The 14741-nt window shown below is 39.8% G+C and overlaps 2 protein-coding genes across 2 annotated transcripts in view; both read right to left on the reverse strand.

Moving 5' to 3' along the window:
• Positions 1 to 5395: 5395 nt before the first annotated feature.
• On the reverse strand, positions 5396 to 8051 carry LOC104963614 (basic leucine zipper and W2 domain-containing protein 1-A-like). The gene is made up of 5 exons (XM_010792222.1): positions 7743 to 8051; positions 7391 to 7537; positions 7078 to 7216; positions 6767 to 6889; positions 5396 to 6094 (listed from the first exon to the last, which is right to left on the reverse strand). Exons 1-5 carry the CDS (start codon positions 8034 to 8036, stop codon positions 6063 to 6065), a joined length of 735 nt encoding a protein of 244 aa, XP_010790524.1. The 5' UTR covers positions 8037 to 8051; the 3' UTR covers positions 5396 to 6062.
• A 3122-nt stretch (positions 8052 to 11173) lies between these two features.
• col18a1a (collagen type XVIII alpha 1 chain a) overlaps positions 11174 to 14741 on the reverse strand; it is a 92916-nt gene continuing 89348 nt past the window's right edge. The window contains exons 39-41 of the mRNA XM_010792234.1: positions 13633 to 13830; positions 12672 to 12787; positions 11174 to 12500 (exon numbers count right to left, since the gene is read on the reverse strand). Coding sequence (XP_010790536.1) covers positions 12287 to 12500; positions 12672 to 12787; positions 13633 to 13830 — 528 coding nt within the window. The 3' untranslated portion in view covers positions 11174 to 12286. The remainder of the gene's footprint in view (positions 12501 to 12671; positions 12788 to 13632; positions 13831 to 14741) is intronic.

Raw genomic sequence — 14741 nt, forward strand, 5'->3', positions numbered from 1 at the left:
ATTTTCAAATCTGTAATCAAAAAGCTCCGCCTTCCTGACGTTGCTACGTATTTCAAACGGTAAAAACTGACAATTTTTCTTAGCGGATGCATGTCAATTGAATTCAATACATGATAGGTCTACAGCTATTTCCTAAATCGATAAAAGTATTTCAATTAATATTGGGAGTCATGTCGTTACATTGTTGAGAATGTGGCATTGTAATAATGCTGATCAAGATCCTCCTGCTAATTTACAGCAGATCTGCAATAATATCGGAAGGGATCATGTGATCACATTGTTAAAATTAGAAAATCAAACTTAGATTTTAGGATAGTTTCCAGTGACAGATGGTCATAATGAAAAAAACATGAAGTCCGCTGCTCTTTCAGACCACGTTTTAAATGTATAAATGATTTGTAATATATCCTTAAAAACTTATGATATCCCTACTAAAATTAAGCAGGATCAAACAATCCCTGTTGGGTTGTGTACCAGCATACTACATCTAAATCTGTTTTATTTTAACTTTTCTTTTGAACAATCATTGATTTTTCCCCTGCCTTAATGGGTGATAATAAATAAAGAAGTACCTTTAGCGTAGTAAAATGAAAAAAGAGAAATGACCTTGTGATGACATGTGAGTGATTCTCCTTTGGAGAGTTATTGCCATCAAATTTGTATTGAGGAGAAATATTTTTTTATAAATATGAACAGTCAAAGAAATTAAAATATTTGAATGTACAGTGAACAAAACTCGGAACCTTCAAAGGAAAGTGAGTGGAGAGCTTTCCCTGGTACCTTATCTCTCCCTCGAGGGGCTTTGCTAATTACAGTTTCGAAAAAGTCAATATTCTTCATGTTTGGATTGGTTTTATTGAATATTTTCTACATTTCTGATAAACAAAAAAGTAGTTTCTGTATTTAATATTAAGTGGATTCCCCCTCCCATGCCTACTCTGCCATTCCTTGCAAAAACAAACAGTTTTGTAGAGGCTTTCTCATGTCTTTCCACAGCCTGTCTGAGTCCCTAGAGCCACTGGTGCATAAACGGGCGACACACACACACACAGTCATTATGCCATACTCCAGGGAGACTCGTTAAAAACATTCTGGAGATGCAAACTTTCATTCCATTTGCAAGTTATCAGAGCAGTTTGTCACAGCCAAAGTGTTGTGATGTAACTATGGTGTTCCCATGAGGGTTCCATCAAAGTGCCCACTCCTTCCCATTCCCTTCATGCGCATCTCAATCTGCACTTACTGTACCTGCAACAGTGGCCTTGTAGCCTTGATGACAATGATGAGATGTATGAATCATTAGTAAGCTCTTGAGTAATCGATGATAGATGGCGAAGGTGAGACAGAAATGCTCCTCGAGATGCCCTTAAGAGCTTTTTCCAGTGGATACGGATTCCGGAGACGAGCACGTTCACAGTAAACAGCAGCCCTCAAGTCAATCATTCTTTATCAAAGCAGGCCATCCATTCCTTTTGCTCCCAATCTTTTGTACACAGCTCTCAAACCTGGGCCACCGAAGAGGGAAAATGACAAGCCAGGAGAAAGTAATGATGTTTGCGATGAGCCTCAGTGTTGACTCAAGTCTAGCTGCTAAATCCCTTGGCTCCCACCAGCAGGCCATTACACACACTCGGTGTGGTCCACATAAGCCGGGAGAGCGGCTTTAAGGGGGCCAAGATGCTCTTATTTGAGGCTGTGGGGGTGGGCACCAGTTCAATGAACCCTGTCTGCACAACTTGCACGTTTTCATTCTTTCAACCAATTTTGCAGTGCTCACCTTTTATTATTCCACTGTTGGTTAAGCTGTCTTGTTTGATTTTTTTAAAGAATAGAAAAGCAATTTTCCTGCTTCATCTCTATCAGTTTGAATAGCATTGGGACAACCTATTAGAGGAGCACAAAAGCCAAAGTTGGGTCATGAAATTGTCTTTCACTGACTGTTCGGATTCCTGTCGATTTCCTTTTAAGAGAAATATAGATTTGGCATTACCAGGACCAGAGAGGTTTTTTTAGACAGAAAATTGATAGACAAAAAGCATAGCAAAGATAAAATCATTTGGGGTGGTTTTGAATTTTATGAAAAAGGTCAATATTCTTCATGTTTGGTAGGATTTTATTGAATGTTTTCTATATTTCTGATCAAATCAAATCTATCTCAGGTGAGGTATTTGCAATAAATATTAACTTTTGCAATGTATTAAAACACACAGCTGCATGCATCTATATGTCTCCTACATCTCCTTTATGCTCAATATGTGTTGTTTTCACATTGCTTTTTTGCCTGGTTGCATCCAGATTGGAACACAGCAGGTTATTCCAAAAATTTGATTAAAATCTATCATGCCAGCATTGCCTGAAAATTCAGATGAAAAAACTCAACTAAAAAACACAAACCTGGGCCCTATCTACTACACTGCATGTACATTAGATAGTTACCTAAGCATGTCTTACTATAACCTCAACCTTTAAAAGGTATACAGAGATTAAACACAAACACTGGGGCCGTTTCTCAATGTTGAGGAGGCTTGCTTGGTAGCACATGTATGCTGGGCATTTAAACAGTGATTCGGCGCCACTTGATGACGTAGTATGCTTGAAATAGTGGCTCTGGAGCGGCTTTATTCGACATTGAGAAACGGCCAGTATAGTGCTTCGAGTCATGGAGCAGCCATTGTTTGTGGAGTGTTGAAGAAATGATTCCCAAAACCCGGAAATAAGTTAGCATGTAAGCACTTCCGGTTCCCTAGTCTCATAGTTAAAGGTTTTTTTAATAGACTTTTGGTTAGATGAAATACATTCTGTGGTTAATAGACGCTTAAGAGATTCTCACATTTTGTTCTACGACATAAAAACATCAGCTGGTGAATGTCTGAAGCTTTTACGCCTCTAAAAAAATAAAATAAGGCAGTTGCTAGCAATAGTCCTCCTTTAGCTTAGTGGGGGTGACCTGGATGTAGTCGTTCATTACATGAGCTTTTTTGTTCTGGTGATTGTTTTCAGGCAAGTGTTAAAATGTCAAGATTACCTAAAAAAAGAAAATTCATTTCTAGAAGTGATTCAGTTCACTTTGGTAACCCAAAAGATCATTATTTTCCAATAAACTTTCACTAATACACAAAACTAATATTCTAAAAAGGTTTATAATCTTAGTTTTGGAGCTGCCTCTGATAAATGATAACCATGAGAATAATGTTTCAAGGCCACAACAATACAAAAAGGCAGCTACCTGGGTCCAGGAGACAAGCTGGTGAGGGTGGCAGTTTTCAGAGGCTGTCAGTCTAGAGCCCAAAAAAAATACAAATAAATCAGGCCGCTTGGTTTTAAGAGCTTAGCAGCTATTTCCTGTCAGAGAGGTGCTCAGTTGACCGTAGTATGACTACATTGAGGTTTTGACTGAGGCTGTACTGCGCTCAGATGTTTGGCAGGAGTTGATCCAGGGACATACAGTATTTGCAGCATTTAGTGAGTCAACATGTTGATCCTCATTTCCATATTTCACCTGGATGCTAAGCCAAGCATTAGAGTGGTCTCCCATGAACACAAAAGAAAAACAAAAAGAAACTGGCCTTCAACAAAATGCTGCTTGAAATGCAAAGCAAACAGATATCTCTTTCATTTAGCCATAAACGAAAAACAGGGCATCTTTTGTGATCAACCGCTCTGTTTGCATTTTTTTTGTCATGAAGCGAGTAATCATCGCAAGTCTCTTTTTCCATTCAAAGCACTGTTGCCCCGTCTCCCTCTGTTTTCTGACAGCATTATTCAGATGAGTTGTGCATTGCAGTCTGAGTCATGTTTACTGACCAAAGCCGCAGTGTGAAATCCAGAATAATTGCTCCCCAAAACTCCCCTGGCACAGTGTTCTGGTCTACTAAAGTCAAGCAGGAAGTCAAAGCGAGGCAGACATTTCCAAAAATAAAAATGTTCTTTTTATTTTTCCTCTGACAATTTTGATGTCATTGGAAATAAATGAATACGAAAATACTCTGGAGGAACGTCTGTGAAAAAGCTAAGCCTGGGGACACCTGCTTTATATCCAGCTGCTTTCTTAGAAACGGGGGCAAAACAAACAAACATGTCAGGGGCACAGTGTCTATTTTCAACACGGTGCCTGTACAAAAAATGAAGAGCAAAGGGTGGAGATCACTGTGTGGAGGCACTGGTGACAGGCAGATAATCCCACCAAGATGGCATCGCCAGCACTTTTCACAACAAGGAGATGGGGGAGCATCATTGCCATTCAGAGCTACACACACGAATACACACAGCGTAATCTTAAAAGCAGCCATGTTCCCTCCCTTCCCGCATGTCACTCTCATTGTTTCATGTTTTTCAGAGTGACTAAATAAAAACCAAAAGGGAAACAAATCCTCCGAAGAAAACACTGGTGTCGGGATACTTTGTAGTTGTGCCTGCATGTGATACTTTCTAGTCTGGTTTCTTCAAAATGGTTTTTTCCATTTGAGCTTGACTCTTTTAAACTGTGGGAGGCTAAATGGAAGGAGGACGCAGCTCTAAAGGGTTTACTGCCATCTGTTGGTACTGAGGGAAACTGGTAATCAGTCAATATTGTTTATGTACTCTACGGTTTATTCATTGGTGATATGCATGCCGACTTGAACTGTATTACGCAATCTATGGAGCAAGGCCATTGTAGAGACACTTGTGGCAATGTAACAAAGGTCTTCCAGCTTCCCCTTTACCTACCCATTATACTTCTTACCACAACCACTCTTTTCACACATTCACGGGTAAATGAATGAATGACGGCTGCTACCGAACTGAATAATTTTTCTTAAGAAAATGCAAACGAATGCTCAAGAATGAATGGATGTTTTCAGGGAATTATATATTGGCTCCAGTAGGGGAAAAAAAAGTTAATACGTGTGGATGTTTTTTCTGTCGTTGGTTGGAGAAATACAAGTTTCCCAACAACTTGAGCTGCCCGACGCACAAGATACATTTCACTCAGAATTAGTTCAGCAGCAAGTCAGTAACAAGGCGGGCTGTTTCTAGGACTATGTAAAATGACTCGTCATAATGAATGTGCACGGACCTGCGTTTTCATAACATCTTGAATCACCATCTCACTCCGGTTTTTGCATGCTTGACTGCGCCATAATTACCATTTAAAGTGGGATAGAAGTGGGGTGAATGAGATTGTTGTTTGCACCTCAGGTCACGCATGCTAGGCTGCCTTTCTTGATTAGGCTGAGGCTAGAGGAGATCGGAAAATCAAACAGATGGATTTTTCTAAATTTCTACAATAACCTTTTCATACCATTAGCCGTGTGAATACGACTTAAATATTATTCAAATGTCTTCTAATTGCTGATAATATTTCTGTCATGCTCTAATTTGGTGTGAATGTGAGAATATATCCAGCAGTAATGAAAACCATTAATTCCCCTTTATTTAAAAAGTCAAACTGTATGGTAAAGGTAAACAAACAAATACAATGCTTGCATGGTTGTTACACAAGATGTATAAAACAAAATTGAAGATCATATTATGGGGCATTGCAACAGTGACCATTGCTTTTTAAACATGGCACACCTCCATCACCATTAAGGGAAGACAGAATCTAAAAACTGCCGGGGAAAAGTCACATAATTGGCAGTATAATGTAGAGTGAGGTTACAAAAACAGTTTGCCTCAGAGGACTCAAATATCAGGGCTACACAGATGGACCTCTGGCTAGTAAGAGTTCCATGACTAAAGACAATAGCTGTGAAATATGCATCCAAACTGGCTCATTTTAGAGGGAACCGTCTGTGTCCAAAAAAACAAGTCCCCTTTTGTCACAGGAAAGGGGTTTTGATTAATTTAGCGAAATGCGGCACGGCTCCTGAAGGAATTTAAAGAGTATTGATTGAGACAGGAAAAAAATGAAAACAATAATAAAGCCCTTACATTACAGTTGAACTAGATATTAGGAGGTAGGGATTTAATAAAGAAGGAAAAGACTAAATACAGACAAGACTTCTGCAATAAGTCTACTGCATCTGCTGCTATGATAATGTAAAAATACAAATCAAGATGGTAGTTTTAGCCAGAGGTCATCAGTCTGTCTCCTCTTCCTCAGACTCGGACTCTGAAGAATAAAGAAGAAAAAAAAGTTAGCACGAGATTAAAACAATGACTCACAATAACCATCAACCCTTAGATATGGATCAGAAAGAAGGTGCAAATAGAGTGGCGCAGGAATGAGTTCCACATCTTAAACCCAGAAATGAGTTAGCATTTTAGCACTACCAGCCTCCAATGTCTCAAAGACATTGTTTTTTTAAATAGGTTTTATGTTACATTCCAGAAATAAGGTCCATCTTTAATACAAGCTAACGATATTTTCACGTTATTCTACGACAATTTGCCAGTAAACACACCACTCGTAGCTGAAGCTGGCATACAAATGGCTAAATGAGACTACTTAACGGCCTCACGCCGACCATTTAGCTTAAACCTTAACCTTTAGCTTAGTCATGTGACCGTGATGTAGTTTGTTTATAGCCAAACGCTAGTTTCTTTCTTCGAGTGGTGGCATTTATGCTTCAACTTTTGTAAAGTGGTGCTACTATGTGGAGATCATGCCGTATGTCTGTTCAAAACGTATGTTTGCCAAACATTTTTTTATCATTTTCCAAAATCCAATGAAAATCCCATTGCCACTAGTAGATGGAAACATTGTTAAGCTAACTTCCAGGTTGGATACCAGTAAAAAACCATTCATCGCTGCAAGGTAGGAAAAAGACCTTGAGGTGCTTACCTTCCTCTGCGTTCTTGAGCCATTCGACAAACTTTTTCATCTGCTCAAGGAAAACGCTTTTTCCTTTAGCAGTGTGGGCATCGTTGTACCACTTTAGAATTGCCTCCTCACTCAAGACATCCGCTGTTTGAAGAAAAAGAAGAAATTACAATCCATGATGCCAAAAACACAAATATTTGCCCAGGTGGTCTCCAGGCAGGATGACAACATCCATCAAGACAAACTTTTGGATCTAATCCGTAGCCATCTGGCTTCACACTATCAAACTTAACTTTTCCTACAAAAGGCAAAGATGGAAAAAAGGAGCTTACCTTTGTAGAGCAGAACAACAATTTTCTGGAAAGAGTTCATGAAGTGGATGTTGTCGTAGCAGTACTCCTGGATCTTCAGCAGGAGGGTGAGCTCAGAGAGGCCCTGGGAGGTAAACGCCTTCAACAGTGGGCTGTATTGCTGAGTAAGTAAAATGGGGGAGAATAAAAATTAGAAACCGAAATCTAATTTGATGAGTTCTTTCTCTTTGAGCGGGGTAACAATGTGGTTAAGTTAGACAATTATCTTCTCTGCTAAATTAAAATCTTACAGCAGCCTAGATTGTATTAATCATTTTTGTATCAAAGTTGTCACCTTTAAGAGTTTGATGGCTTGTTCCGTGACCAGCTCCTCCTTCTTGTTCCACTCCACAGAGCTCATTACACTTGCCCAAATCAGCCCAATCATCGTCTGCTCGGAGATGTTGTTCTTCTTGATTTCCTCTCGGACGTAGAGGATGATCTGCAAGAAACGAGTCCAGAGATGGAACGCATGCTATTGGAGAAAATGTGGAAACTGCGGACAGCTTATGCTGCATAAGACTGAGGAACACTTGGAGGACACAGAGGGTTGAGAGGATTTCCAGAACTTTTCATTGATCAACTGCATCCTCAGGGGTCGGTAAACAAAGTGGGACTTGGTTAGTGGAAAATTGAATGAGGCTTACATCTTTGAGGGGGTCACCGCGTGACATCTGCTCCTCAAGCTCCTTCTGAAGCTCCTTGCGAGCACCAATGGACTGCTGGTTTCTGGCATGGTCCGCAAGCTCCTTCAGGCCGACGTCGGAGAAGTACTTGGAGAAGTACTCGCAACTGCGCTTGTTGGCAGGGAAAAGCTCCTGAAAAAGAAAAAGCACATTGTCAAACATTAAGGCAAAACCTGCTTGCGGTGCGCTCGTCTTTTTTCGCTTAGGAAGGTTCCTACTGAAGTGGAAGGATCTAGAAGTATTTGTGCTAGCCATGATAAGTGCCGTTTGAGTTCTCCAGATGAAAGGAGCATCAAGGTTCCTTTAACTTGGGATACACTGGACCATCATTTTAAATAAGGAGTTAGACTAGTCCTTGAGGCTGCAACAGACATTCACGGAAACCACTTTTTTATTCAATTCAAACTGTGGTAAAGAATTATATATTTCTAATTGTTGTCCACATTTTTAAAGCCCGGATGAAACCACACTTTAAGAATGCACCAGGTAATGTTTTGGGAATTTGTTTTGTTTCCTCACAGCAGACTGATCAAATACATACAATATTTTTTTACAATTCCACCAATTCTGCTCCTCGAATTAAAGAAGCTTTCTTTATTAGAGGGCTGGATGCTACAATAGCTTGGGACATTGTCAATCATGTGGGTTACTAATAGGGATGGGAATTTGAAAGCAAATGTATATTCGAATATTCGACCCCCCAAAAAACAGTCAACCGGTTAACCGAAATGTACATATCCTTTAAAAAAAAAAATGTTTCAATTTTTTTTAAACTTTTTTTTTTACCCAATTTTTGGAAATAAATAAATACATGTTCAAATAAGTGTAGAAATCAAGTCGAATTTGTCAAATGTATTGAACTGGTGATCACAGTTTGACAGCTATAGGACTATAGCTTTCATGTGCGATTCACAATCAGCCAAGCTGTAGAGAAGACTCTCTCAGCTGGAACGGAGGTTGCGGGTATAGCAAGGTATAAGTATAAGTGCATCATGCATAAGTTTAATTTGGCATAGTTTGACCTCTACACCGCACTCACTAACCTGGTCGAAATATTTCCACACATTACTCCTTTTTGACGCCATGTCTGCTGTGTAGGACTCTTCTTAGAGTGTAAATAATTACCGGACTATGACTGGTAAAATATGTTGAATACCAGCAAAACTAAATCTCTCTAGTCAAAATGTGTATGTACTTTGCCACCACACACGGTTGCCAAGCAGCGCTTATTATTGTTGTACATATATATACATACATATATATACTAGGGCCGGGACTTTAACGCGTTGATTAAGATTAATTAATTACACAAAAATTAACGCGTTAAAAAAATTAACGCATTTTAATCGGATTAAAATGCGTTAATTTTTTTAACGCGTTAATTTTTGTGTAATTAATTAATCTTAATCAACGCGTTAAAGTCCCGGCCCTAGTATATATATGTATGTNTATGCGAATTCCTTTTTGCATAATTTGCAAACAACTGTGCTCTTATCGACTCTTCCCTCCGTCCGTTTTTAAAACAAAATGTCCCATCCACGGGGCCAACCAAAGCGGTCTCATCAGCTTCTTCGTTCACGTTTGACTATTGTTCACTGTGGTTTGTTGTTGTCTGAAGTAATGAACGTTAGTTGGTGCTCCAGTATAATCGGTACCCCTGAAACTCATCCAGTGAGAAACGTTCCGCGGTGCAAAAATAAGTGCGATTAAAATGCGTTAATTTTTTTAACGCGTTAATTTTTGTGTAATTAATTAATCTTAATCAACGCGTTAAAGTCCCGGCCCTAAAAATAATATTTTTTTAATAAAAACATCATAAATACGGAGGAGCACTGAGCGAGAAGATTAGGGATACAATTAACTGATTTAAGATTAGTCAGAAAACGATCATCATAATATTTGTTTTGCCTCTCAGGGCTTCCATACATCAGCAACATCAGTAAGATCATTCGACAGTTNTTCTGGGTAGTGTAGTGTCTTCTGCCATCCTTTACTCCGAAAAAATATTTGTTTCTCCGAATCGAAGGGGAAAAATACAAAAGCATTGCACACAATTTAAACCAATCAATGTTGTGTAATTAACAAGGATAATCTGGTGTTTTTCAGTCGATGAGTAGTGCAGATATCATTGTAAAATCAATCGACAGTAAGGGGAATACTTACTTCCGGGTGTACAATTCTCCGTTATCCAATGGGAATGGACGCTCACATTGCCTTTAAGGGCAGCCGACACAAACGAATGCCGTGCTTCCATGAGCGTCAAATCCCGCCCCAGATGGGAATACATTGCAATCAGTTGAAAGCTATTTGCGTCCCTTTATGAAGCTGAAGGAGCATAGGAGCGTCACAACTACACGCCACGGGACCCTGACCAAACGTCGCTCCTGGACGATTATGGCGTGAGAGTGTATTGCCCATTTCTGTTCCCCTGGGAGTAGCTAATGCAGCGGAGAGCAGTGGATAACGTTGGCTAATTCATCCGTACTCTTTGGGCTTATCAGACTGGTAAATTAGCTAGCTTGCCGCTAGCCATTTTCTTTCTCCGCTATCAATAAAAAGTAACCAATGCAGATCAATTTAGACTAGCCATGTCGCAACTTGCTGGCCAACCCTATCTTGCTAGCTGGCTTACCTTAGCTTGCTCGCAGGCTAATGTTGTGCTTGCAAATTACTATTGGAGGGGATATCTTACCTAGCTAGTCTGTGAAATGGCTTTACAAGCTGATGTCAAGAAAATAATATGAAACTACAAAGAAAATCTGTAAGACTAAAGATAGACAAAAGCGATGAAAAGCAGAGAATGTTAACTAAGCTAAGGTTAGCCTGTCAACAGCTTTAAGAGGTGTCAGAAAAGTGACCAGTTGCTTCCTAAGGTTTACTAAACATGTATTTGTAAAGGGCAAGCTAGTTGGTATCATGGAACCGATGTTCCATAATGTTTTTTAGGAACATTATAGATGGTAACGTCATTCTGATTATCATTAGTTCACATTATTGCTTAAGCTATTGCCCAGAATGGTTTCTTGTGGAGTATGAGCATGTGTTTGATTGGAGCGTCAGGGTGCTGACTGCACTTCATTTAAAAGCCACAGATGTCATTAATAATAGCAAGGGCTTTCTGAAGATTCCACACATTGCCTTTTAACTGTGATGGTTAGTAGATGATGAATGACCAGGATGTATTGAGCGCCTGTCATAGCCACTGGAGTCACTGATTTGTAGTAGAGTCAATGCCACCAGCAGCACCTCATTGAGGGGGACATAAAGCTGCCGATCAGGGCTGCAGGGTGAAGCGTATCAAGGCCACAGGCCTTCTCCTCCTGAGATGGAGCCATTTGGTGTTTACAGAATTTAAGACACTGTACAGACATTTATAGGATATCAAATTATTGTTGTAGTTGAAAAAGACTTTTATTCAGTGCCTGGGAGAAACAGTACAGCACAATTTGTTATAAAAAGACGATATCCACAGGTTCCTCAGGAGCTCTACGGCCAGGTTAGTGTCTGAAATGCATACAAGGCTAAAACCTCTCTTTAACGGACGTTTTTTCTGTCCCTAAAACCCAGGACAGCATATCATCACTCCAGATAGATTAGCAGCAAACTAATCATTTCCAGCTTACTCACTAGTCGCTTTTAAAAGGAAAATAATTTCAGATTCAAAAGGCTCAATTTCAGCTAGACGGAATCTAGCCCTCTGGATGTGGGATTATTCATTACATTAGTGTCCATGTCCAACAAGGTCATTTAAATGTGGTGTGAAGGGAAAGCAACTGAATGTACCCGAGCAAAAAACACAATATTTTCATATGTGTGGAATACAAAGGATGGTTCCCATATGAACTTGTTTTGCAAAGCAGTCCTGGTAAGGCAGTTTCTTTTCAGGAGCTCTTTTGAAAGTAATTAAATGTTCTGTTCTGCGTATAATATAAAAGAGGGTATTTAGCTTCTTTTTTTTTTTTTCAAATCATTTTTTTCCTTACATAACTTCATTTAAAAATAAATATCTATTATCTTCTTTAAAATAGTCTTTAAAAGTTTGCTGTTCCCCATCATAACCCACAATTCTAAAATGAAATTGGAGAAAATATGGAAATGGTCAATACCTAAAATAAAAAATAACAGGATGGATATAGCATTTTTATAAACAGCTCAAAGGTAAAACAACGATAACGTTAAAAAACAAAAAAAATCACAAACAACAAACATGTAATATACAGAATTTGAAAAAAATGGATACAATTTGAGAAGCTTCTCCGCTCTCGTTTCGCCCCTTGGAGAAAATATGTGCCAAAGTCCCAGAGAAAAAGGCCCAACACCCCCCTGTTCGACCCATCTCTTTGGCGTTTGTGGAGGGGAGGAGCAGGCGAAGCGTCTCTGCCAGGCAAAGAGCCACAGGGCCAGTTCATTGGACGCCACATGCTCACCAGGCGTGTTCTCTGGAATTAAATCTGTGTTTAACTAGGGCCCAGAACAAAGAAAATAAAAGGGGGTATGGACGGGATTTATTTTTTCGAGTGTGTTGTGAAGGCGTTCTCGATGCAGAGGACGATGTAGGATCCGGAGCAGCTGCTGGAGCTCTGCTGCAGGAGCTGTCTGCTCTGTAGTGACGATGCCAGGCCAGACACGGCGTGGTCGCCCGTCCGCCATGTTTCACAGTAGTGGTCTGTTTGCCGGTGGCCTTTGTTGTTTGATCCATGCCAGACCATTTTCTCTGGCCTAAAGATAAGCAAAAACAAGCACTTGGGTCAAAATGTTCAATATACACTATGAGTCCAAATATAGATAACCAACAAAGTGGAAACAAAGACTACTGCTAAAAACAACTACATGATGGAGCTCAGGATGCTGTATTGAATTCATGTTAAACTAAATGATCAAACAACTTACCATGCGCTGTCTCTGAGAGTGTCTCTACCATCGAAGGAATAGATCGGTACATTCTCCCTCATTTTGTTCGTGTTGTCACCAAATATTGACTCCCAATTGTCGAACAACACTTGGTCCTGCAAGGAAGAGAATATAATGCTTTAAATTGTATTTCTCCTCTATGAATTCTTATTCATAAAGCAGCAAGGTTCATAGAATATCCTTAATTTTAGCCCATAAGCTTACAGAATTAAAATAATAATTTTCATTGGACATTTAATTAAAAAAAGTCGTAAGTCAACACAGGGATAGGGTCTATATGATTTACATTTTGAAAAACTGTCTATCAGTGGGGTTCAGCCGGTGTAGACACTCTGGCCGTTTCTCAATCTCGAGGATACTGGCTTCCAATATTATTGTATTTCAAGGATGCTACGTCATCAAGTGGCGCAGCAGGACCGTTCCAATGTCCAGGATACTTGGGATTCCACCGAGGCCGCATCCTTGGTTTGGGGGAAATTTCAAGGCTGCACATGGGTAGACTTCGGGTCCTTAAAATCCCCACAATGCTTTGCGCACGGACCAATTTCAAAAACCCTTGCGGAGAATGGCTGAACCGACGCAGCACACATTTAAATGTAAGTATGTAGTGGCTTAGAACATGTGTTGGTAAATATGTTACTTTGTTACATTTGTTTGTTATCACCAAAAATTTGTTCCGTGAAAGTAAAGCAAGTTCATAATTAGATAGACATCTTGAGGTATTTATTTTCGGTACTGTTTATGTTGAAACCGTTAGAGAGAAGCCGTGGCTTGGAAGCATACTTGCTTTGTTTCTGAAGGAAGTGACTTGGAAGTACGCGACTACCAAACCAGCATCCTCGAGATTGAGAAACGGCCCCTATGTTGTATGAGCAGAACAATGCCACTTTCTGATTGGCCCTTAAGCAATGTTACCACTCCTCCGGCAGTAGAATCTCACCTTGAGGTTGACGATGGAGAAGTTGTCGCGGTCGGCCCTGCGGACGATGGTGTACAGGTCCTGGAGCTTAGAGGACAGGAAGGCTCTGAAGGTTCCCTTCAGGCCCACAGCACGGGCCTGCTGGAAGCACAGGAAGTCGGCTCCACGAATCCCTCGCATGTTGCCAGTTTGAGGGGCATTCAAGGCAATGATATGAAGCTGAGGAGGAAGACACAGGGTTTTGGTAAAACAGCTGCCTCTGGATGAACTAATCTTGTTACACATTGGTATAGGGTCACTTGCTCAGCACATTATCACCATATTTTTTGGGCCGGAGTGCTTTTTTTTTACAAGATGCAGTGCTAAAATGGGGAGATAAAGGGATTGACATTGCCATTGCCTAATACTTTCACAGTGCTTTCATTGCAGCGGAAACCACTGAGCTATCCGGCACCCAATGGTGATTTGTTTTTAAAATTCAAATGTTCTTAAAGAGTTTCACTTTCCAACAATGTGTGACCCCTACTCGATCTAAAGTAAGAATAGAACTATACCGCTTATAAGATTGTTGATAGGTAACAGATGAATGCAGCAACAGGAATGTTGAAGATATAAAGTAATTTAGAATTGTTGTCCCTATTAGGTCATTTCAAAGTATCAACCTAAAACTTTCATTAGCTTGATTGCCATCAGTATTCTTTCATATATTGATTTTCAGTAAAACATCAGTACTGAATATGAGCAACAAATAATCCAAATTAGGCTCCAATCCCTTTCCTTTGTCTAGTTCTACATAGCTATTTAAGGAAATAGCATACTCTTTCCAAAACACATTTGCCTAGTAAAATGTATCCTGGCTATATGAACGCAGGACAAAAGAAGCAGTAATTGGATGTGAGAGGAGAGAAAACAAAGCAGGTGTTCAAAGGTCAATGACAACAGAAGAGGAAACGGATGCTTCTTCTCTGTCATATTACCTTTTTGTGGGGATTTTATTCTCTTCTTTAAATATGCCTTTTTCTCAACCAATTAAAACCTCCATGTCAAATATCTGTTCTACATTATCATCACTTATTAACTGAAAGTTTTTTAGGGTGACGGCTTACACTCATTTATCCTGCATTAAACGA

This window comes from Notothenia coriiceps, unplaced genomic scaffold (assembly GCF_000735185.1).
Source record: "Notothenia coriiceps isolate Sejong01 unplaced genomic scaffold, NC01 NC01_scaffold00036395, whole genome shotgun sequence".
Classification (NCBI taxonomy): domain Eukaryota; kingdom Metazoa; phylum Chordata; class Actinopteri; order Perciformes; family Nototheniidae; genus Notothenia; species Notothenia coriiceps.

Coding starts and splice junctions, on each gene's coding strand:
- LOC104963614 (XM_010792222.1), bottom strand. CDS start 8,036: ATGGCTAGCACAAATACTTCTAGATCCTTCCACTTCAGTAGGAACCTT. Junction 7,538..7,742: donor GCGGTGACCCCCTCAAAGAT/GTAAGCCTCATT, acceptor CGTTTCTTGCAG/ATCATCCTCTACGTCCGAGA. Junction 6,890..7,077: donor TGTTGTTCTGCTCTACAAAG/GTAAGCTCCTTT, acceptor TTCTTCAAACAG/CGGATGTCTTGAGTGAGGAG.